At 39.8% G+C, this 24,438-nt stretch overlaps 1 protein-coding gene and 1 pseudogene across 3 annotated transcripts in view; both read right to left on the bottom strand.

Moving 5' to 3' along the window:
* SLC35D2 (solute carrier family 35 member D2) overlaps window positions 1–10,376 on the bottom strand; it is an 85,608-nt gene extending 75,232 nt beyond the window's left edge. For 2 of the 3 annotated variants that reach the window (XM_037797626.1, XM_037797627.1), the window contains exon 1: window positions 10,161–10,376. In XM_037797626.1, coding sequence (XP_037653554.1) covers window positions 10,161–10,312 — 152 coding nt within the window. In that variant the 5' untranslated portion in view covers window positions 10,313–10,376. Of the gene's footprint in view, window positions 1–8,107; window positions 8,385–10,160 lie in introns of those variants that run through there. The other variant, XM_037797628.1, reaches the window with a different exon arrangement.
* Window positions 10,377–13,664: 3,288 nt separating this feature from the next.
* LOC119545142 lies at window positions 13,665–23,872 on the bottom strand (annotated as a pseudogene).
* Between the last annotated feature and the right edge of the window lie 566 nt (window positions 23,873–24,438).

The following is a 24,438-nucleotide window of genomic DNA, read 5'->3' as shown; positions in this document are numbered from 1 at the left end:
TTCAGTGGCAGAAAGATTCCAAAAGGAGCCGAGAGGTCACTCTGGTGGACACTCTTATGAACAATATAGACAACCCTTTTTAGGTTCTAATGAATTGAGGTAGCTGGCAGTAGATACCTGAAACTATCAAACTACAACCCAGAACCCATGAATCTTGAAGACGATTATATAAAAATGTAGCTTATGAGGGGTGACAATGGGATTGGGAAAGCCATAAGGACCACACTCCCCTTTGTCCAGTTTATGGATGGATGAGTAGAAAAATGGGGAAAGGAAGCAAACAAATAAACAAACAAAGGCACCCAGTGTTCTTTCTTACTTTAATTGCTCTTTTTCACTTTAATTATTATTCTTGTTATTTTTATGTTTGTGGTAATGAAGGTGTCAGGGATTGATTTTGGTGATGAATGCACAACTATGTAATGGTACTGTGAACAATCGAATGTATGATTTGTTTTTGTATGACTGCATGGTATGTGAATATATCTCAATAAAATGAATATAAAAAAGTGATATATCCATACAATGGAATATTATTCAATCATAAAACAAATGAAGTACTTAATGTACATGCTGCAACATGAACCTTGAAAACATTAGCCTAAGTGAAATAAGCCAAACACAAAAGGATCAATACTGAATGATTCCATTTAGATGAAATATCCAGAATAAGCAAATTCATAGAGGCAGAAAGTAGATTACAGGTTACCAGGAGCAGAGAGGAAGGGGATAAAGTGTTATTGCTTAATAGGTGCAGAGTTTCTGTTTGGGGAGATGGAAAAGTTTTGGTACTGGATGGTGGTTGTGCCAGTTTGGATGTATTATGTTCCCCCAAATGCCATGTTATTTAATGCAATCTTGTGGGGGCAGACATATTAGTGTTGATTAGGTTGGAACCTATTGATTGAGTGTTTCCATGGAGATGTGACTCAATCAACTGTGGGTGAGAACTTTGATTGGATAATTTCCATAGAGGTGTTACTCAACCATTCAGGGTGGGTCTGAATTAAATCACTGGAGCCATATAAAAGAGCTGACAAACAGAAGGAACTCAGAGCAGTTGAGAGGGTCACTTTGGAGAGCAGCTGCAGCTTAGAGACATTTTGGAGAACACCATTTTGAAAACACAGCCTAGGAGCAAGCAGATGCCAGCCACATGCCTTCCCAGCTAACAGAGATTTTCCAGATGCCACTGATGTTCTTCAGTGAAGGTGCCCTATTGCTGATGCCTTTGTTTGGACATTTTCATGATCATAAGACTGTAACTTTGTAACCAAATAAACCCCCTTCATAAAAGCCAATCCATTTTTGGTATTTTGCATAATGGCAGCATCAGCAAACTGGAACAGTGGTGATGGTAACACAACACTGTGAATGAAATTAATGCCACTGAATTGTACACTTAAAAATGGTTAAAATGGCAAGTTTTATGTTATATATCCCACAATAAAATTTTTAAAAGAAATTCAGTTGATAAAACAGTAAAATGAGATAAAAAGGGGACATCCAGATCTAAGGAAACCAACTGAGGACCAAAACAACCTAACTTCCATAGGACTAAATACATTTAGAAACAACAAGGAATTGAAGAGGTGCCACTAAATAATTGAATTACCAACACGTAGGGTAATCATAGTGAATGCAGAAGAAAAAGACAAACTAACCAATTAGACTCTAAAAGATAAATAAATATGAAAGGCAGATAAACAACACTATATAAAGCTAATTATGCCTGATGTGAAGAACTCAATAAAGAGACCAGGAGATAGATTCAAAGGTAAAATATAAATCCATGTCCCTTTCATGGGTAGAAAAAATAAACCAAACCTTCAGATCTAAAAGCACACTTCATTACAGGAAAATCTGTTAAAGAATGCTCAACAAGATTAATACAGCAGCCACAAATGCTTCATAAAAAAAAAAAAAAAAACTGACAATGAATGGAATCTCACCAATCAGGGATCGAGTCAAAACAAAGACTTTCAGAATGGAGAATCTGTGATAAAAGAGCTATTGCTGTCATTGTATCTGTTTAAATATAGAATGGATGCAAACAACTATGGGACTATAGTTACACAACAGTATGCTATATTATAAAATAAGATACGGACAGAAGGGGTATGGGAAGATGTATCTGAGTGTCCTTATCTTTCATAGCAGGGAGGGCACACATTCTATCAAAAATGGAAATATGGATTTAAAAAATAAAAATGACTTAAATTTTAGAGGGACTGTGTAAGAAATATTAACTCTTATAGTGTAAGAAATATTAACTCTTATAGTGAAGAAATATATATATTTGAAAGTCAAGAATTGTTTCATTTGAACTTCAATTTCTCTTTCTTCATTCAATTCAGGTAAAATTAATTTTCATAAGTACATGCAACTTGCAATCCCCACTGTGACGGTTTGAAGCTGTATGTACCCCCAGAAAGATCATGTTCAGAAAAGATCAGCTAATCTATTCCTGTGGATGTAAACCTATTGCGGGTGTGGACCCACCGTAGTAGGGTCTTTTGGTGAGTAGGATCTCAACCTCATTCAGCATGGGTCTTAATCCTTTTACTGGAGTAAAAAGAGGATAAAAGAAAGAGAAAAGACAGGAGAAGCTAAGAGAGCCTGAGAAGCTGAGAGAGGACAAACAGAAGCTGAGAGAGGAAGCCAGAAGCTGGAAGCAACAAAACCTGGGAGGGAAGGGAGAGACCAGCAGATGCCACCATGTGCCTTGCCATGTGGCAGAGGAGCCAGGATTGCCAGTCAGTAGCTGGGCTTAGGGGAGAAAGCATCACCTGATGATGCCTTGATTAGGACACTTTCATGGCTTGAGAACCATAAGCCTGTAAGTTAATAAATCCCCATTGTAAAGCAAACCCATTTCTGGTATACAGCATTTCATCAGCTTGAGCAAATGAAAACACCTACCTTAAGCAAACCTTCAAACTTGCAACTAATGGTGGGACAACCGCTGATATGATGCAACTTGAAGTTCAGGGATTAGCTATGACATAGCCTTGCCAAAAATGTTTAACTTGAATATCATTAAGCCCTTAGATTTAACTTTCAGATAGAAGATAGAGGACAATAAGTTAAGCAAGACTACAAAGAACAAATCAGACAAATCGAAAACATAGGATATTTTACAAAACACCTGCCCAGACCAGATTAAAATAAACTAAAAAGATATAACTATATGCACTGCACGAGCAGTGACTGAATCCTGATTCAAAATGTTAAAAAAAACTACAAAAATAACTTGGGGAAAATTTGGATAATTATGGATACAGTATTAGATTATTTTAAGTTTCTTAAGAGTGACAATGGCACTATATAGGAGAATGTCCCAGGAGAGATATGTTGAGGTATTTCAGAGTAGATTATTGTGATGCTTGCAATTTACTTTCATTGGCTCAGAAAAAGAAAAACAAACGCAGCAAAGTGTTAACAATTATTGCATCTCAGTGGTGTGCAAATGGGTGTCCATTGTACTATTCTTTCCACTTTTTGGTATGCTTGAACCTTTTCAGAATAAAAGGTTGGGGGGACCCTAAGTGATCCTCAAAATTTTTGAAAGAATTAAATTAAAAACCCCTTGTTTCAACTTCTTTGGATTAAAAGAAAACAATTTATAAATAAATGAATAAACAGCATCTATGTGAGAGCCCCATTTTTATAAAAAGTAATTCAATCTATGTATCAATACTTCCAGCTCTGTATCCATGTATCCATCCATCCATCCATCCATCTAAAAAGATGTCTGAAATCCTTACCTAATGTTAAGTATAGTAATTTTCAAAAATTTCATTCTAATATTTCTCTATGGTTTGAGTACTTTATGCTGTCACAATAGTACTATTTACAATAGTACTATTTTTAAATAGTCCTATTTAAAAAAGGACAAAAACAGATACTTCAAGATAATGATTCTAGGTAGTGGGAATATGGTTAATTATTTTCTTCTTTGTACATTTCTGATTTAAATAATTCCAATTTTTTTTAAATGAATTCTTGTAGGCGTGAATGTAGGGAAGTGAAGGCAGTGTGAGTACACAACTCTTTCAAGAGCCTGCCTCTGAAAGGAGCAAAGAAATGAGGATATATGAGGAAACGAGAGGGTTTTTGTTTGTTTGAGAAACATGAGCATGTTTTTAAGCTGACTGGAATGATCCAGTAGAAAGAGAGGTTGCCAATGCAGAGTAAAGGAGGATGGGAGCAGCTGAGAGGTGAGCCCCGAGAACACGAGTGGAAAACCTCATCTTCCAGAGGAAGAAAATACTCCCTTCAATTTAGCAGGAAGGAGATTGAGGGGGCCTCATTTGATGGTTTCTATTTCCTCAACAAAAAAAATCAGAAAGAAGGAGGAAGAAGGGAGTGTGAGAGGTTTCAGGACGGAGAAAGTATGAACTCATCCCAACTCTGGGTCAAGGAAAGCAAGCCCCAGAAGAAAATGCTAGGAAGGAGAGAGTACCTGTTGAGGTTTGTGACTATAAATTTAAAGTCAAGCCAGCCCAGCCAGATGTGATTTTTCTCCCATGCCATTTGGAGCTACTCAAGTGCTGCAGGAAGGATGCAGAAGGTAGAGCCAACCTTGGATTGAGGATGTGCCAGATAAATACAAGCCAGTGTGAGAGAGGGAAAGGAGCCACATGCCTTCCAAGAACGTCTGTCAGCTGAACCAGGAGGAAGTCATGCCAGGAGAAGGGGATGGCACAAGAAGCGAAGTAAGAGGAAGGCAGGTGGTGGCCTGAGAGTGGACACCCTGCAGTGGAGATCCTACAGTGACGGCGTTACTTGTGCGGACAGGGTCCTGGGAGTAAGGACGAGAAGTGGGGTGGAGGAGAGTCTGCTGCAGATAAAGTCAGGCATTAGAGACGTGAGTGTGGATGGTGCGGCTGTGTGGATCCTGAAGTCACCCAGAAGGCTGAGTCAGGATGCAGAGGAAGACAAGAACTTCAGTAAATGAGAAACCAGGAGTTCAAGAGCCAGTAACAGAGAGGACAGGAAGGGAGCACAAGCAGTGGGGAGCTGAGGGGATCCAAACATACCTCCTGACTCCAGCTTCAAGGAGGCTGCAGGGAGCAGTCTTTCCAGAGAAAACCAGAAATAATTAGGAGTTGTTTTTGTTTTTTCATATAGACTTCCAGTTCCCACCACCAGAGACTCTGATTCAGTAGTTTTTATAAAAACTTCTCTACGTGATTTAGAATACTGGGCAGGTTTGGAAACCACTATCTTAAATGATCCCAAATCCTTGGGATCCATAATGAAGTAAATATGCACAGCATGTACTGAGAAAATATCTGTTGAACTGAATACAGCTGAGTTCATTATTTTTATTGTTTTGTTAGTAGATTCTTTTACGTCATAGAGTAAGTTACTAAGGTGGGGGTGAGGGGTACTCTAGACCCCCCACACAAACTTCATGCAGAAAAGAACCACTAGCATAACCAACTGGCCACAAATTCTTAGATGAGTTTGTTTTCCCTCTCGCCCCAACAGGATCTGGCAGCTCACATCCTTCAAAGACCTCTGTGTCCAAACAGATAAATCTAGCATTACAATGAACTAAAACTAACAAAAAGCTAAGACCACCCATCAATTCTGTACCCCAACCAGAAACAATCTGCTCAAACTGGAAAGGTGAAAACATTCCCATGACCCTATTGAATTAGGTAATTATTGAAAGGTCCTTCTGTCTTACAACACAACATTCTCTCCTCAAACAGCTAATGCTCAGATCAGATTTCTATGGTTTATTGTTGTAACCAAATTACCTCAACCCTCCTTTCCTCAAAAATGTTCTTGAAAAAAAAAGAGAATGAGCAACGTTACTAGAACAGGGTTCTCCAACTGTATAATGTATTACATTACAAAACTGTGCAATGTTCACTTATAAGGATTTTGATTTCTTCTTTCAGACATGAAACTCAAAATTTTAAAGATGGAAAGGCTAGAGCAGGCACTTCACCAGCCCTTACTGGTCCCTGCTTCCAACAAGAGGATGCATGTTTGTTTTTTTTTAAATTCAGCTTTACTGAGATATATTCACATACCATACAATCATCCATGGTGTACAATCAGCAGTTCGCAGTACCATCATATAGTTGTACATTCATCACCCAAAGCTATTTTTGAACATTTTCCTTATACCAGAAAGAATTGGAATAAGAATAAAAAATAAAAAGGAACACCCAAATCATCCCCTTCATCCCACCCTATTTTTCATTTAGTTTTTGTCCCCATTTTTTTTACACATCCATCCATACTCTGGATAAAGGGAGTGCGATCCACAAGGTTTTCCCAATCACACTGTCACCCCTTGTAAGCTACATAGTTACATAATCGTCTTCAAGCGTCAAGGCTCCTGGGTTGGAGTTTGGTAGTTTCAGGTATTTACTTCTAGCCATTCCAATACATTAAAACCTAAGAGGTGTTATCTATACAGTGCATAAGAATGTTCACCAGAGTTACCTCTCGACTCCATTTGAAATCTCTCAGCCAGTGAAACTTTATTTCATTTCATTTTGCATCCTCCTTTTGGTCAAGAAGATGTTATCAATCCCATGATGCTGGGTCTAGATTCATCCCTGGGAGTCATATCCTGCATTGCCAGGGAGATTTATACCCCTGGGAGTCAAGTCCCACGTAAGGGGAGGGCAGAGAGATCACCCGCCAAGGTGGCTTAATTGGAGAGACAGAGGGCCACATCTGAGCAACAAAGAGGCACTCAGAGGAAGATTCTTAGGCACTTATAAGCGGGTTTAGCTTCTCCTTGCAACAACCAGCTTCATAGGGGCCAGCCCCAAGACAGAAGGCTCGGCACATCAAGCCGTCAGTCCCCAATGTTTGTGAGAACATCAGCAACAATCCAGGTGAGGAAATCCAACACCTCTGCATTCTCCCTCAGCTCTTCAGGGGGGCCCTGAATATGTATTTTTATTCTCCACCCAAATTATTTTAGGATGTGTTGCTCTTTCATTCTAATATATACAGACTGACTATAGCTCACTTCCTATTCAAAGTTCCATGTAATTGTAGTGTTTGAACAAACTGACTGTAGAAGTTATACTGTTTAGAAAATATAGATCCTACACCAAATAAACATCTCTTCCCTTGGGCTCACATGGAAGTTGAAGTTTGAACCCAGTCAGTTTCAACCTTTACCCTCTGGCCCAATTTGCTCTAGTCTTAACCAGATCTGCTTTATTCATATCTCTAACTGAAGTCTGGGCTCTATTGCAGCTTTTTGTATTTTTTAACAGTTGCTGTATGTGTTAATACTGATATTCATATCTGCCGAGCTCTAGCTCTGAGTTTCAGATGTAACACAGATACCCAATGTTCCAGAGACCAATCAGGTTATACACTAAGGGATCAACATCTCAGAGTTTGGAGATAGCCATTACAATTCAGGAATAGATTTGACTACTGTAAGAGCCTACAATCTAGGGACCATTACAATAATCATTTCCCTGTTAGGCTGTGCTCTAAGATTCAATCCTGAGTTTACACATTGTAGTTAGTTCATATTGGTTAGGCATTATAGTGTTTGCCTTTGTTTCTGACATACTTCACTCAACATGCTGTCTACAGGATCCATTCACCTCGTTACATATCTCACAGTTTCACTCCTCGTAGTTGCTCAATATTCCATTGCATGCATACACCACAGTTCACCATTCTGTTCCGGATGCATGTTTTTGAAGGCACTAATTTCTGTGGCCAGTCAGGAGAACTTAAGTGCAAAAGGTAGAGACTTATCTTCAACCTCCATGACATAACTCCTGGCTATTCCCAAAGGAGCTGATTCATAGGATTCTCTTGTGTTTTTTGGTTTTTTATTTTCTATAAATGTTTAAGTTTTCTTTTTCTTTCATTAGCTTGCACTGTATGTGCAAAATGAGCCAGACTTAGGGATATGTTCATTCTAGTTTCTTTGAGGCAGGGTTTGGGTTACCCACAGACACCAGCAAGAATGCAGCAAAGCTGGTAGAGGCCTTGTCAAGAGGATCAACAGCTGTAGGAATATCAAAAAATATCCCAACTCCATCCCCTTCCCGCCATATCCACTGCTACTTCCACCCCAGCCCGAACCACAGTCTTCTCTTACCTCAAATACTGTCCTCTCGCTGCTTCCAATACAATCAGTTCTCCACCCACCAAGCAAAGATATCTTTTTAATCACACAAATTATGGCATGCCAGTCTCCATTCTCAAAACATACCAAGGGGTTAAACCTTCCTTTAGACTAAAGCTAAAACTATTTACTAATCAAGGTCTCCCTGTTTCCGCTCCGGTCCCCCAATATCTACTCTCAACACAGCAGCCAGATCACATCACTCCTGGGCTTGAAAGTTGCCAGTGGCTCCAAGCTCATTCATAGCAGGTCCTCCGGTGGCCTCCAAGGCCATAAACAAGTTAGTGATTCATGACTCTTTGACCCCATCAGGTGCTATCCCCACCCATTCTCTTCACTCTTTCATGCCTGGAATGTTCTTTGCCCAGCTCCCGGCATTGCTCACTCACTCACCTCAGTCAGATCTTGGCTCAGTTGTCGCCTTGTCTATGAGGGTTCACTACTCATGCTACATTAGACTGCAAACTCTTTCCCACTCCTGCAATCTTTAACACCTGCCTTATTTTTTTTTCCAGAGCACTTAGCCACCTCTGATGTAACATAAACGTTATTAGCTTATTTACTGGTCTGCTAGGATGTCAGCTCCATGAGGTAAAGCTAGGGATGTTGATCTGTTTTGTTCCTTCTGTATCCCAAGCACCTAGCACAATGCCTGGCACATAATAAAAATTGCTGAGTGAGTGCAGGATCTTAGCCCTGCTACTTCACCTTCTCCCCTTCCTGCCCTCAATTCCAGCCATAGTGACCTCCTCTATCCCTCCAGCAAGCCAAGCTCATGCCCACTTCCTGATTGCACACACCACTCCCCTCTGCCTGGAATGCTCCAGCACTGACACACAACCTAAAGTAGCCTCCACTCCATTCCCAGGCACTCTCATGTCGTGTCTAAAATTGCCTCATATATTCAGGAACCTACTTATTGACTGTCTCCACCACTGAAATGGAATCTCCAGAGCATGGGCTCTGTCTTGTTCACAGCTGCTTCCCTGGTGCCAGGGATGAGCTTGGCACATAGTAAGGTACTCAGCAAATCTGTTGGAGATGTAACCATTGAAGCTCTTGTGGGCTTCAGTTTTCTCAAGTGTAAAATAAGAAGGCTGAAGATGTCCTCCGAGGTGTCTTTGGGCTTGAAAATTCTGATTTTACATTCAGGCAGCACAGTATAGTTTACAAAGAGCCCTCACTAGGGACAGCTCATTGACTGGCCTTAAAAACCCTGGGAGGTAATTAGCATAGTTGTCATCATGCAGCTTTTGCTTCCAAGAAAACTGCTACCTATGGGATTGGCCCCAGACCACACAGCTATTAAATGGTGGCACGGGATCTAAATCCCCAGGTCTTTCAAAGCTGCCACAAGGCCAACCACGTTGAACTGGATTTTCTAGTCTTACAAATACTTTTAAAGGCCACACATTTGCTGATTTACTTCACACTAATCCCAAAAAGTGCATCATATGAACTTCTAATTGTTTTCCCCAGTTTCCACCAAGACGCTGATAATTTGAGAATGAATCGTCAATCAGTGCGAATAAAGTGATCGGCTTCAAACTAATCTGATTGTTGAACATACAGATTTGTACAAAGAATTATTCACCTTTAGAACACACGTTTCGTTTTTTAAAGTATTTGGATGTAGCCCTAGGCGCACAGCTTCTTCAGAGCACCTTACAGGCGTAAGCAGTAGTAAGGCGTGCCCGCGTGCACTAAGAACTGAATTACTTTGTCAGGTTGTGATTTTGTTTTTCGAAAGCTGCGAAGGTTCCGGTCCCTCTGAAAACCTGGAAAACGTGCCGGGCTCCCAGCCGGTCACGCTGGCACCGACCGGAGCAGTTGAGACCTCGTTCTCTGCGCTCACTCACCCGCCCGCTGCCCCGGGCACCGAGGGCAGGGGGCAGTCCCGCCGCCTCGCGGTTCCGGGGGCGCCACCACGGGCTCGCGGGGAGGAGCGCGGCGCCTGGAGGACCCCAAGTTCCGGGACAGGTAGCGGCCATGCAGACCCCTGCCCAGACCCCTCGCCCCGCCTCACCCGTACGTGGTCAGCAGCGCCTTGTTGACCAGCACGATGAGGAAGGAGCAGGTCCCGTAGAAGAGTGCGGACAGCAACTTGGCCACCCGCGAGGACAGCCGCGCTGAGGCGGGGTCCGCGCCCGCGCCCTCGGCCTGGCCCCCGGCGGTCATGCCGAGTGGGGGACCCACCGGCCGCCAGGCTCCGCCGCAGTCTGGCCCGCCCGGGCCCGGACCCCAGTTCTGTCCCCGCCCCTCGGCCGGCCCGGGAAGAGGGCGCGGCAGAAACAGGAAGAGCAGCGGCGCGAACCCCAGATCCCGGCCCGCCTCTTGGGAGCGCCCGGCTGCCCGCGCCCGCGCCCAGAAGCTGTCCGCGCCAGGGGCAGCCAGGGCTGCCTTAGCCTTATCCTCTGGGCCTGGAGTTTATCCTCAAAAATATCCTGGATCCAAGCACCTCCTTCTGAGTCTAGGGAGAAAAGAAATGGGTTTGGAAAAGTTAGAAAAAACACCTACCTTCTTCCCGCCTGCTGTCTTGGGCAGAAACGTCTCATAAGATGTAGGTTTGTTGACTTTTTTTTTTTTCCTCCAGAATAATCATGCATACAATACGGGATTGCTATATACCACCCTTTATTAACACCTTGCATTGGTGTGGTACATTTGTTACAATTCACGAAAAAACATTTTTTATAATTGTACTATTAGCTATAGTCCATGATTTAATTTAGTTCCCTGTCTTGTGCAAATCCATGGAGTTTTATTTTTATTCTAGTACCATATAAACAACCTAGTATTCCCCTCTTTTAACCACTGTACAGATATATTTCGATGTTGTTAATTTCTTTCAGAATGTTGTGCCATGTCACCATCATCCATTACCAAAACTTTTCAATTGCTCCAAATAGGAATTCTGTACATTTTAAACCTTAGCTCACTATTCCCTATACCTACCCCACTCCTACAATAGTTTATAATTTATATATAATTTTATATGCTTTTAAATTTATATATTTATATAATTTATATAAAATGCAGATTTTAAGCGCCTTCAGGCCGATGTGCTTTTTTGTTTTTTGTTTTGTTTTGTGTTTTTTGGAAAATATTTTATTTTCATTTTAAGTAATATTTTAACATTTTATTTTAATTGCAATTAAACAAAAATGAAATTTTTCTGCATATAGTTTTAACAGTCACAAGTGTTTTACTTTTAAAATCTATGAACTGGTTGACAATCTTTTAATAATTTGGTATATTAAACTTCAAAGTTTAACATTTAGCAAAATTTGGCTTCACAAATTAACTTTTTTAGAATGACAGGAAATAGGCACAACCTAGAATCCATGTTTAGACAGATGTCCTTTTCCCTTCCTCAAAATAGAAGTTTTAAAAAGTGTAGTATAAAAATTTTAGATATGAAGGTACTGCATAACTTTATATCATATGGCTATTGTCTTGCTTAGCAGCAAGAGTAAAATATTCTACTTAATTTAATGGAGCATGAGAAATTTTTTGAGGAAGGGCCTAGTTCTCACCAAAAATAAAGAAACTTTTGACCCATCTAGTTAATGGATTTGTCTCCAAGACTGTGCTTTAAAAATTTACCTGGAAAAGCTATCTAGAGTATATCAACCGCAAATATGCCTAACCTTATTCCACATGAATGTCAGGGGATGTGGAGAAGAGTACTACAGGTGTGAAAAAATACATATTTCCAAAAAAGTAACTTATCTATGATGTTAAAGCTAAAGATACTTCCAAATCCACTGTTTTTATATAAATGCAGCCAACAACAGATCATCTTTCAAAACAATTTTTCAAAAGTTAAGTTCATAAACTCTTTACTGAAAAGGAGAGGGTGAACTTGCATACAATTGTGCCTAAGAATCTCCCCGAGTACCTCTTTTTTGCTCAGATGTGGCCCTCTCTCTCTCTAACTGAACCACTTTGGCAGGTGAACTCACTGCCCTCCCCGCTACGTGGGACCCGACTCCCAGGGGTGTAAATCTCCCTGGCAACGCAGGATATGACTCCCGGGGATGAATCTGGACCCAACATCGTGGGATTGAGAATAGCTTCTTGACCAAAAGGGGGATGCAAAATGAGACAAAATAGTTTCAGTGGCTGAGAGATTTCAAATGGAGTCGCGAGGTCATGCGGGTGGACATTCTTATGCACTGTATAGATAACACCTCTTGGGTTTTAATGTATTGGAATAGCTAGAAATAAATACCTTAAACTACCAAACTCCAACCCAGTAGTCTGGACTCCTGAAGACAATTATATAACAATGTAGCTTACAAAGGGTGACAGTGTGATTGTGAAAACCTTGTGGCTCACACTCCCTTTATCTAGTGTATAGATGGATGAGTAGAAAAATGGGGACAAAAACTAAATGACAAACAGGGTGGGATGGGGGGATGGTCTGGGTGTTCTTTTTTTACTTTTATTTTTTATTCTTATTCTGATTCTTTCTGATGTAAGGAAAATGTTCAGAAATAGATCGTGGTGATGAATGCATAACTATATGATCGTATTGTGAACAGTTGATTGTATACCATGGATGATTGTATGGTATGTGAATATATTTCAATAAAACTGAATTAAAAAAAAAGTTCATAGTATTTTTGTAAATCTAATGTGCAGCTCTGAGCTATTATAATCTCCTATCCTTAAATTTAGGGAATTGTATTTGTTTTTGACATGTTCAGTTCAGTGCTCTGATATCCTAAGCTCTGTTATAAAAACAAAAACCATAGCCAGAGGAGGACCTTATAAGCAGTTAACCACATTTGTTATCATCTTAGGCACTAAACCAAAAGCTGCCCAACATGACATGAACTGCAATAGTTGCCATAGAGGCTTCAGGGTAGCCTGGAAAATCAGATCCTGAAGTTCTTGGTAGCATATAGTTGATTTCATATGTTCCCTTTTAAGGACACATGAAAAAAGAATGAAAATTTGTCCCTTAAAGGAAACCACACTGTATGTTTTCACAGAAAGAAACATTTTAGTTGAAGTGAACTTTATTCTTTCCAGACCAGTAAAATAGTGGCCCATAAGATTACCATCCAGGAAGCTAAGACATTTCTACAAGCTGGTCTAATGAGTCATGGTTTTTTTAATAAGTATTTTAATTACATTATAGGGGACAATATATATGCTTTAATCATATTAGTTTCAGAACAAATAAAATAACACATTAGAGAAAAAAATACTTAAAAATAGTTGTATTATATTCCACAACTTGCTCAAATACTGATTTTCTTATCAACTTAACAGGATGTTTTTAAAACAAATTCTTCACATTGTGTCTTGACTATGTACTTACGGAATTTCAGGGAAATAGTTCTGTGTGTTTTTATAGCTTAATTTGTACTAAAGGGATGGCAGGTGGTCACATGCAGTCCATGTGGGATTCTAACATGACATTTAGTGAGTTTTCTGACATGGACCATCCCTTTGATGCTGAAGGCAATGCATCTGTTGAAAGAAATGACTGTAAATTTGGATTACTGCTCTCTGCATCTTAAAGTTTTTCTGTGTTATCTTCCCAATCAATGTGGAATCTTGTGACCCTGGGATTAAATGCCAAAATATTCCTTTGAAGCTTAGAAAAATCTGGTTTTACTGGCGGATTTTCCCTTAATTCTGTCCCAGTATATTCATTATTTACATAATAGCCAATACTAATAAATTATTGACCTCGATAGGTGCAAGTAATTAGCAGAACTGTGGCACCTACTGCATCTGCATCTGGAATGAGTCCTGGATTAGGTGCATCAGACTGAAAGACAAACGTATGCCTTCCTACAGGAACAGGACCCACTAAAACAGAGTCTAAAACTTGGCCGTATTCTACACTTTCTGCAGAGCCCACATAGACAGTTTTCCATTCCAAGTCTTCAGACAGGTCCTCGATGCACTTGAAGGTGATCTCGAACTGGAAGGGGTTGTAGAAAGGAGAAGGGTTATCCAGCACCACTACATTGTTCACCTGAACCTTTGCCACATTTTGAAAAAACACAAACAATGGGAACGGGGGCTCCTTGCGGCACAATAAAGTCCAACTTGAGAAACTATTTTTTCCTCTTTTTTCAGGCCGATGCGTTTTAACAAATGCATGAAGCCACGTAATAAGCACTTCAATCAAAATATAGAACACTTCCACCACCCAACAAGGTTTCTTCTGTGCCGCTTTGAAATCAAAGTCTCCTATCTCATTCTAATTTGTCTTTTCTAGAATTTCATCTATATGGAATACTTTTCTAGGATATCATCCAAATGCCATATAAATGAGCATGTACTCCTTTAAGGCTCCTTTCCCCAAGTGTATCGTTTTTGAGATTCCTTCATGATGTTACGATTCCAGCAGTTGTTTCCTTTCACTCCTTAAGTACTTTCACCAGTTGATAGACATGTTGGTTGTTTACAGTTAGGGGATGTTATGAACAAACATCCTGCTATCAAGTTTTTGTGTGAACATGTTTTCATTTCTCCCGGGTAAAAAGCATACAATGGCTGGGTGGTAGGGTATTTGCAAAGTCTCAGGGGTTTTCTTGCCTCTAGGTGCTTTAGGGCCGGTTCTCACCTCATCTGAGGGCCCATCTTTTTTTATCCTGCTCCTGCCTGGATAGATAGCAATTAATATCCATCTTTGTGGTTCATTTTAATTGAAGAGGAGCCTCTCAGAACTACCTACTCTGGCTAGAATTTCCTGCTCTACCCTTTTTTTTTTTCCTTCAAGTGTCTCCTATTTTCTTTCTGATTAACTTTTTTTTTTTAGTTCAGTTTTATTGAAATATATTCACATACCATACAATCATCCATGGTATACAATCAACTGTTCACAATACGATCATATAGTTACGCATTCATCACCACGATCTATTTCTGAACATTTTCCTTACATCAGAATCAGAATAAGAATAAAAAATAAAAGTAAAAAAAGAACACCCAAACCATCCCCCCATCCCACCCTATTTGTCATTTAGTTTTTGTCCCCACTTTTCTACCCATCTATCCACACACTAGATAAAGGGAGTGTGAGCCACAAGGCCTTCACAATCACACTGTCACCCCTTGTAATCTACATTATTATACAACTGCCTTCAGGAGTCCAGACTACTGGGTTGGAGTTTGGTAGTTTCAGGTACTTACTTCTAGCTATTCCAATACATTAAAACCTAAGAGGTGTTATCTACATAGTGCATAAGAATGACCACCCGAGTGACCTCTCAACTCCACTTGAAATCTCTCGGCCACTGAAACTATTTCATCTCATTTTGCATCCCCCTTTTGGTCAAGAAGATATTCTCAATCCCACAATGCTGGGTCCACATTCATCCCCGGGAGTCATATTCTGCATTGCCAGGGAGATTTACACCCCTGGGAGTCGGGTCCCATGTAGGGGGGAGGGCAGTGAGTTCACCTGCCGACGTGGCTCAGTTAGAGAGAGAGAGGGCCACATCTGAGCAACAGAGAGGTACCCAGGGGGAGACTCTTAGGCACAATTATACGCAAGTTTAGCCTCTCCTTTGCAGTAACAAGCCCCACAAGGGCAAGTCCCATGATAGAGGGCTCGGCACATCAAACCACCAGTCCCAATGTTTGTGACAACATCAACACCAGTCCAGGTGAGGAAGTCCAACACTTCTGCACCTTCCCCCAACTCCTCAGGATGGGGGGGGGGCGGGAGGTTTGTAAATATATTTTCTATTCTCTGCCCAAATTACTTTGGGATGTGTCACTATTTCACTCTAACCTATACCAACCCACCATATCTCACTTCCTATTCAAAGCTCCATGCAATCATGGTGTTTGAACAAACCGACTGCAGAGTTGTACTGTTCAGAAAATATAGATCCTGCACCAAATAGACATCTCTTCCCTTGGTCTCACATGGAAGTTGAAGTTTTAAAACACAGTCAGTTTCAACGTTTACCCTTTGGCCTGGTTTGCCCTAGTCTTAACCAGATCTGCTTCATTCATATCACTAATTGAAGTCTGGGCTCTTTTTCAGCTTTTTTTTTAAACAGTTGCTGTATGCACTAATAATGACATTCATATCTGCCGAGCTCTAGCTCTGAGTTTCAGATGTCTCGGAGATACGCATTTTTCCCGAGACCAATCAGGTCATACGCTAAGGGATCAGCATCTCAAAGTTTAAAGATAGGCATTACAATTCAGGAATAGAGTTGACTGCTGTAACAGCTTACAATCTAGGGACCATTACAATAATCAAGTCCATGTTAGGCTATGTTCAGTTCTGAGTTTACATATTGTAGTTAGTCCATATTGGTGAGGCATTATAGTGCCTGCCTTTATTTCTGGTGTACTTCACTCAAATACTGTGTACAGGGTCCATTCACCTCGTTGTGTGTCTCACAGCTTCATTCCTCCTTGCAGTTGCTCGGTATTCCATTGTATGCATACACCATAGTTCACCATTCTGTTCCTCAGTATATGTACCCTTAGGTCACCTCCACCCAGTGCAAATCATGATTGCTGCCTCCATGAACACCAGTTTGCAAATGTCCGTTCATGTCCCTGCTCTCAGATCTTCAAATGACATACCTCATAATGAGGTTGCAGGACCTTATAGTCCCCACATACTTAACTTTTTGGGGAACCACCACACTGACCTTTAGAAAGGCTACACCATTCTACCTGCTCATCAACAGTAGATAGGTACATCCCTCTCACCATGTTTTCTCCAACACTTTTACTCCTATATATTTTTTTCCTACAATTTTATAGAGTTATATTCACAAACCATACATTCATCCACAATGCACAATCAGTTGTCCATGGTATCATCATAAAGTTGTACATTTATCACCACAATCAGCACTTGAACATATTGATTACTATAAGAAAACTTGGGTTTTTTTTAGCAATAATAAAAAAGATGAGAAAAAGAAAAATAACATGTCATACGATACAATATAATAGTAAGGACAGAAAATAACACCACTACCAAGTATCCCATATTTCTTCCTTATATCCCCCTCTCATATACACTTAACATTGGCATATTGCCTTTGTTACATTTAATGGAGGTATATTACAATGTTACTGTTGACCATAGACTCCAGTTTGCTTTGATTATGTTTTTCCCCAAATACCATCCCTTTTTCAACACTCTACATGGTTGACATTCATTTGCTCTCCCACATGCAAAAACATTTTTATATTTGTATATTTAGTAACAGTCATTGGCCACTCCAGTTTTTGCAAGTTATACAGTCCCAGTCTTTACCTCTGGTGCCATACATTCTCCTATCCCACCTCTTTCACCTTTACTCACAGATATCTTTGTTTGGTGTACTTACACTACTGTGCTACCATCATGCAGTATTATGCTATCTATTTCTGGATCTATGCAATCAATCCTGCTAAAGATTCTGTAGTCCTTCAGCATCAAATGCCTGATCTCTACCCTCTTTCTATCTCCTGGTCACCTGTGTTGTCAGCTTTTAACTCCCAAAGTTTGTTCATTAATGTCTGTTCATATTAGTGAGACCATACAGAATCTGTCCTTTTGTTTCTGGCTAACTTCACTCAACATAACGTCCTCAAGGTTCATCCACGTTGTTATATGATCCATGTCTTTGCTCTGTCTTACAGCTGCATAATATTCCATCATGTGTATATACCACAGTTTGTTTATCCATTCATCCATTGTTGAACATTCAGGCTGTTTCCATCTCTTGGAATAATGCTGCAATAAACGTCGGTTTACAAATGTCTGTTTGTGTCTTCAGTTTCCGTTCCTCTGAGTATATACCTAGCAATGGAATAGCTGGGTCATACAACAAATCTGTATTTAGCTTCCTGAGGAAACTCCACACTGTCTTCCAGAGTGGTTGTACCATTCTACATTCCCACCAACAATGAATAAGTGTGCCTCTTTCTCCACATCCTCTCCAGCACTTGTCATTTTCTGTTTTTTGGATAATGGCCATTCTGGTAGGTGTGAGATGATATCTCATTGTGGTTTTGATTTGCATTTCCTTAATAGCCAGTGAAGTTGAGCATTTTTTCATATGTTTTTGAGTCATTTGTATTTCCTCTTCAGAAAAATGTCTGTCCCTGTCTTTTGCCCATTTTTTAATTGGATTGTTTGTCTTTCTGTTATTGAATTGTAGGATTCCTTTACATATTTGGGATATTAAACCTTTATCTGATATGTGGTTTCCAAATATCATCTACCATTGTGTAGGCTGCCTTTTTACTTTTCTGACAAAGTCCTTTGATGTACAAAAGTGTTTAATTTTGAGGAGATCCCATTTGTCTGTTTGTTCTTTGGTTGCTCATGCCTTGGGTGTGTGGTCTAAGAAACCACCTCCTATCACAAGATCTTTAAGATATTGCTCTACATTTTCTTCTAAGAGTTTTATGGTCTTGGTGCTAACGTTTAGGTCTTTGATCCATTTCCAGTTAATTTTTGTATAAGGTGTGAGATAGGCATCCTCTTTCATTCTTTTGGAAATGGATATCCAGTTCTCCAAACACCATTTATTGAAGAGGCTGTGCTTTCCCAGTTGCTTTGGCTTGACTGCCTTATCAAAGATCAGTTGTGCATAGATGCAAGGGTCTACTTCTGAACACTCGATTCGATTCCATTGGTTGGTATATCTCTCCTTATGCCAGTACCATGCTGTTTTGAGCACTGTAGCTTTGAAATATGCTTCAAAGTCGGGCAGTGTGAGACCTCCCGCTTCGTTCCTCTTTCTCAAGATATTTTTGGCTATTCGGGGCACCTTGCCCTTCCAAATAAATTTGGTTATTTGTTTTCCTATTTCTGTAAAGTAAGTTGCTAGGATTTGAATTGGTACTGCATTGAATCTATAAATCAGTTCAGGTAAAATTGCCATCTTAACTATATTTCGTCTTCCAATCCATGAACATGGTATGTTCTTCCATTTTTTTAGGTCTTGTTCAATTTCTTTTAGCAGTTTCTTATAGTTTTCTGTGTAATGATCTTTTGTGTCCTCGGTTAAGTTTATTCCTAAATACTTGATTCTTTTGGTTGCTATTGTAAATGGGATTTTTTTCTTGATTTCCTCCTCTTGTTGCACATTACTTGTGTATAGGAACACTATAGATTTTTGCATATTGATCTTGTAGCCTGCCACTTTTCTGTATTCATTGACTAGTTCTAGTAGCTTTGCTGTAGATTCTTCTGGATTTCCTACATATAGAATCATGTCATCTGCAAATAGTCAAAGTTTTACTTCTTCCTCTCCAATTTGGATGCCTTTTATTTCTTTTTCTTGCCTAATTGCTCTAGCTAGAACTTCCAGCACAATGTTGAATAACAATGGTGATAGTGGGCATCCCTGTCTTGTTCCTGATCTTAGAGGAAAAGTTTCAGTCTATCCCCATTGAGTATGATGTTAGCTGTGGGTTTTTCATATATCACCTTTATCATATTGAAAAAGTTCCCTTCTATTCCTATCATTTGAAGTGTTTTCATCAGGAAAGGATGTTGAATTTTGTCAAATGCCTTTTCTGCATCGATCGAGATGATCATGTGGTTCTTCTGCTTTGATTTCTTGATGTGGTGTATTACATTAATTGATTTTCTTGTGTTGAACCAGCCTTACATACCTGGAATAAATTTCACCTGGTTGTGGTGTCTAATTCTTTTAATGTGTTGCTGGATTCGATTTGTGAGTATTTTGTTTAGGATTTTTGCATCTATATTCATTAAAGAAATTGGTCTATAATTTTCTTTTATTGTAGTATCTTTCTCTGATTTTGGTATTAGGGTGTTGTTGCCTTCATAGAATGAGTTAGGCAGCTTTCTTGAATGCTTGGTAGAATTCACATATGAAACCATCTGGTCTGGGCTTTTCCTGTTTGGCAGCTTTTTGATGACTGACTCAGTCTCTTTACTTGTGATTGGTTTGTTGAGGTCATCTATTTCTTCTAGAGTCAATGTTGGTTGTTTATGCTTTTCTAGGAAGTTGTCCATTTCATCTAAGTTGTCTAGTTTATTAGCATATACTTGCTTATAGTATCTTCTCATTATCTCCTTAATTTCTGCAGGGTCAGTAGTTATATTTCCTTTCTCATTTCTGATTGCATTTATTTGCATCCACTCTCTCTCTTTTTTTGTTAGCCTAGCCAGCAGTCCATCAATTTTATTGATTTTCTCAAAGAACCAACTTCTGGTTTTGTTGATTCTATTGTTTTTCTGTTCTCAATTGCATTTATTTCTGCTCTAATCTTTGTTGTTTCTTCCCTTCTGTTTGCTTTGGGGTAAGTTTGCTGTTCTTTCTGTAATTCCTCCAGGTGAACAGTTAGCTCTTCAATTTTTGCTCTCTCTTCTCTTTTAATATAGACATTTAGGGCAATAAATTTCCCTCTCAGCACCGCCTTTTCTGCATCCCATAAGTTTTGATAAGTTGTGTTTTCATTGTCATTTGCCTTGAGGTATTTACTAATTTCTCTTGTAATTTCTTCCTTTACCCACTGATTTTCTAAGAGGGTGTTGTTTAGCCTCCATATGTTTGTGAATTTTATGACCTTCTGCCTTTTATTTATTTCCAACTTCATTCCATTATGGTCTGAGAAAGTGTTTTGTATAATATCAATATTTTTAAATTTCTTGAGACTTGCTTTGTGACCCAACATGTGGTCTATCCTAGAGAATGTTCCATGAACACTTGAGAAAAAAGTGTATCCTGCTGTTGTTGGATGTAGTGTTCTATAAATGTCTGTCAAGTCTAGTTCATTTATCATACAATTCAACATCTCTGTTTCTTTAGTGATCCTCTGTCTAGATGTTCTATCCATTGATGAGAGCAGTGTATTGACGTCTCCAATTATTATTGTAGAGGTGTCTACTTCTCCTTTCAGTGATCTGTGTTTGCCTCATGAATTTTGGGGCATTCTGGCTTGGTGCATAAATATTTATGATTGTTATGTTTTCTTGATGAATTGACCCTTTTATTAATACATAGTTGTCCTTCTTTGTCTCTTTCAATTGTTTTACTTTTGAAGTCTAATATGTCTGATATTAGTATAGCTACTCCCGCTTTTTTCAGGTTGTTGTTTGAGTGAAATATCTTTTTCCAACCTTTCACTTTCAGTCTATTTTTGTCCTTGTGTCTAAAGTGAGTTTCTTGTAGACAGCATATAGGTGGGTCCTGTTTTTTAATCCATTCTGTCAGTCTGTGTCTTTTTATTGGGAGTTTAATCCATTTACATTTAGTGTTATTACTGTAAGGGCAGTACTTTCTACTACCATTTTGTCTTTTGGAATTTATAAGTCATATCTTATTTTTCCTCTCTCTCCTTTACCTTTCCTGATAATCTTCATTTCTGCACTATTCTCCAACTCTCTCTCTCCTGTCTTTTCCTATCAGCCTGTAGCACTCCCTTTAGTATTTCTTGTAGTGCTGGTCTCTCATTCACAAACTCAGTGTCTGTTTGTCTGAAAATGTTTTAATCTCTCCCTCATTTTTGAAGGAAAGTTTTGCTGGATATAGAATTCTTGGTTGGCAGTTTTTCTCTTTCTTTCTGATATATCTTAACTATATCATGCCACTGTCTTCTTGCCTCCATGGTTTCTGCAGAGAAATCTGTACATAGTCTTATTGACCCTCCCTTGTATGTGTTGGATTGCTTTTCTCTTGCTGCTTTCAGAATCCTCTCTTTGTCTTTGACATTGGACAATCTGATCAGCAAGTGTCTTGGAGTAGGTCTATTGGGATCTATTCTATTTGGGGTACGCTGTACTTCTTGAAACTCTAATTTTCTGTCTTTTATAAGAGTTGGGAAATTTTCAGTGAATATTTCTTCTATTACTCTTTCTGCCCCTTTTCCCCTCTGTTCCCCTTCTGGGATACCTATAATGTATATTTGTGTGTTTCATGTTGTCACTCAGCTCCCTAAGACCCTGCTCATATTTTTCCATTTTTTTTCACCATCTGTTCTTTTATGTGTATGAATTCAAATATCTTGTCTTCCAGTTCACTGATCCTTTCTTCTGCCTGTTCAAATCTACTGTTGTGTCCCTCCATTGTGTTTTTCATCTCCTCCATTGTGGCCTTCATTCCCATGAGTTCTGCCATTTGTTTTTTCAAGTTTATGAATTCTTCTTTATGGTCATCCAGTGTCTTCTTTATATCCTTCATCTCTTTTGGTATATCTTCCTCCAGTTCATTGAATTTATTTAGCATTAGTTGCCTCAACTCCTGTATCTCGGTTGAACTATTAGTTTGTTCCTTTGGCTGGTCCATATGTTTGTGTTTTCTGGTATGGCTTGTTATCTTAAGTTGTCTAGGCATCTGATTTTCTTGATTAGTTTATTCTGGAGCTTGTTTTCTATCTTTTACCTAGGGGTTTTCTTGTTGGTTGGCTTTGTTCTCTGGCCTCCATTATTTAGTTCAACTTATTCTAGACCACTAACTTAGGTTCTATTTAGTTGATCAGAATTTTTCCCCTCTTGCTTTTTCTTGTCTTGCCCTGCCTCTATGTAGCCTTTTCATGAGAGGGTCTCCTCAGATATGGTCGACCCCAGCCTGATTTTCCCAGTCTAGAGAGGCCCAGGTCTCACTGGGAGAGTATGGAGTTTTCCTGAAAATGAGACCTTCCAATGAGGCCTTTAGAATCAGTGCTTTTCCTCTAGTAGGTGGCGCTTGCCAGCCCGCAGGTCCCCCACCAGTGTAAGAAGGTATGGAGACTTTAGTTCTCCTGTGACTCTGATCCTGTCGGGGGCGTGGCTGACTGAAGCCAGAATCTGAATTCCAGCCCCTGGGGTCTGAGTTCCCAGAAGGAGGACTGCCAGTTGAGCTGGACATCCCTCCAGTCTCCCAATCCTAGGAACTCCAGTTGTCTCTCAGGGGCACTATTCCCTTCTCCCCTCTCTTCTTTGGGGCATCTCCAGCTAGATTCCTTGATCAGCCTGAGTTGCCAAATAAAGAAGGGGGTGGAGACCTTCTTCAGTAGTGAATCTGGAACTCAAAGACGCTGTGGGTACTCTGTCTCCCCTCAAGCCCAGTTTAGCCCCTCAACCTGGGCTTTCTGATAGAAAATAACCACATGTTACTTTTAGATTAAATAAATAGAAAAGAAAAACAAGAAAAAGAAAAAAAAGAAAGGAGTCCCTTTTAAAAGTCTTTCCTCAGCCTGGAAGTTTTGTCAGTGTCAGAATAGAGCATTTAAAGATGTTCTTTGGGCTATTGTCTGATTACTCTCCAACAGCATCAATTCCACCCCTGCCGGGGGCTATTGAAATGCAAAAAGATAAGGAATCAGTGAGAAGGCAGAAGGGACAAAATGTAGGGGGAAAAAAATGGCTTTTTTGGAGCCTGGGAATGGGTGCCAACTTCTATGTGACCCCCCTTCTCGGAGTCCAGCCCTTCTTTAGCACCCCCAGCTCCCAAAATTAGTTAATTAATTTGTTAATTAATTCTGCAGTTGAGGCTGGGTTGAGCCCCCTTTCTTGCCCTCAGCAGATTACTGTTTTTTGGGTTTTTTTTCCCCTTTCAGGGAGCCAGCAGCAAGACAGTCTGTGAGGTCTGGGTGGGGAGGGGCGCCAGACCCCTGGTCTGGGGAACTTCCAGTGTTCGCTGCTATCTTAGCTTTTCCTCCAGTTCCAAACTTGCATCCCATGTGTGACTGGTTACTGGAGACGCCGAAAACACTGTTTTATATAGTTCTTGGGTAACTGCCAGCTGCTCTAGGGGAGAGACGAAATTCTGCACCTCACCACTCCGCCATCTTGCCTCCCAGGTCTCTGATTAACTTTTAAAACCTGCAATCTTAGCTAGGAAAGCTAAAGATTTCAAGTTAAGTAGAAATTTGAGCCACATTGTGTGGATGGCTGGGACAATTGTTTTTATTTCTCAAGCACAAGCAAGATACTGAAAACTGAAATATTTTCAGCCCTGCCTAGAACTAAAGCAGAAATTATGCAGAACAGCTAGCACTGAAAAGACAAGGGAAAAGCCAAAATTACCCAAAACTTTTAAAATAGAAAATGAATTCATATTAAAGTTGGCCCCAAAAATCTACACCTGAGGTCATTTCCTGGTTAATTTCCTCAAAAAGATGAATTAAGTTTTTGGTGAGTATACAAATAATTTTGGACTGCAAAACAGTATTTTAGTCACTTTTAATGATGACCTTGGTCATTTGCATTTAATTTGCTTCTATACTTACTTCCCAAACCTTAAGAGGCTGACAAAATCCAATCCGTATCCTGTTGAAATCACAACTCACAATAGGTAGAGTTGCTTGTGAAATTCTTTTGCACAAAGCCTGGACAAGGCTACTAAAAATCTAAC

The sequence above is a fragment of the Choloepus didactylus genome, chromosome 10, assembly GCF_015220235.1.
Source record: "Choloepus didactylus isolate mChoDid1 chromosome 10, mChoDid1.pri, whole genome shotgun sequence".
NCBI classification, from domain to species: domain Eukaryota; kingdom Metazoa; phylum Chordata; class Mammalia; order Pilosa; family Megalonychidae; genus Choloepus; species Choloepus didactylus.
Note: the sequence above shows the minus strand (reverse complement) of the source record. Positions and strands in the feature narration are given on the sequence as shown.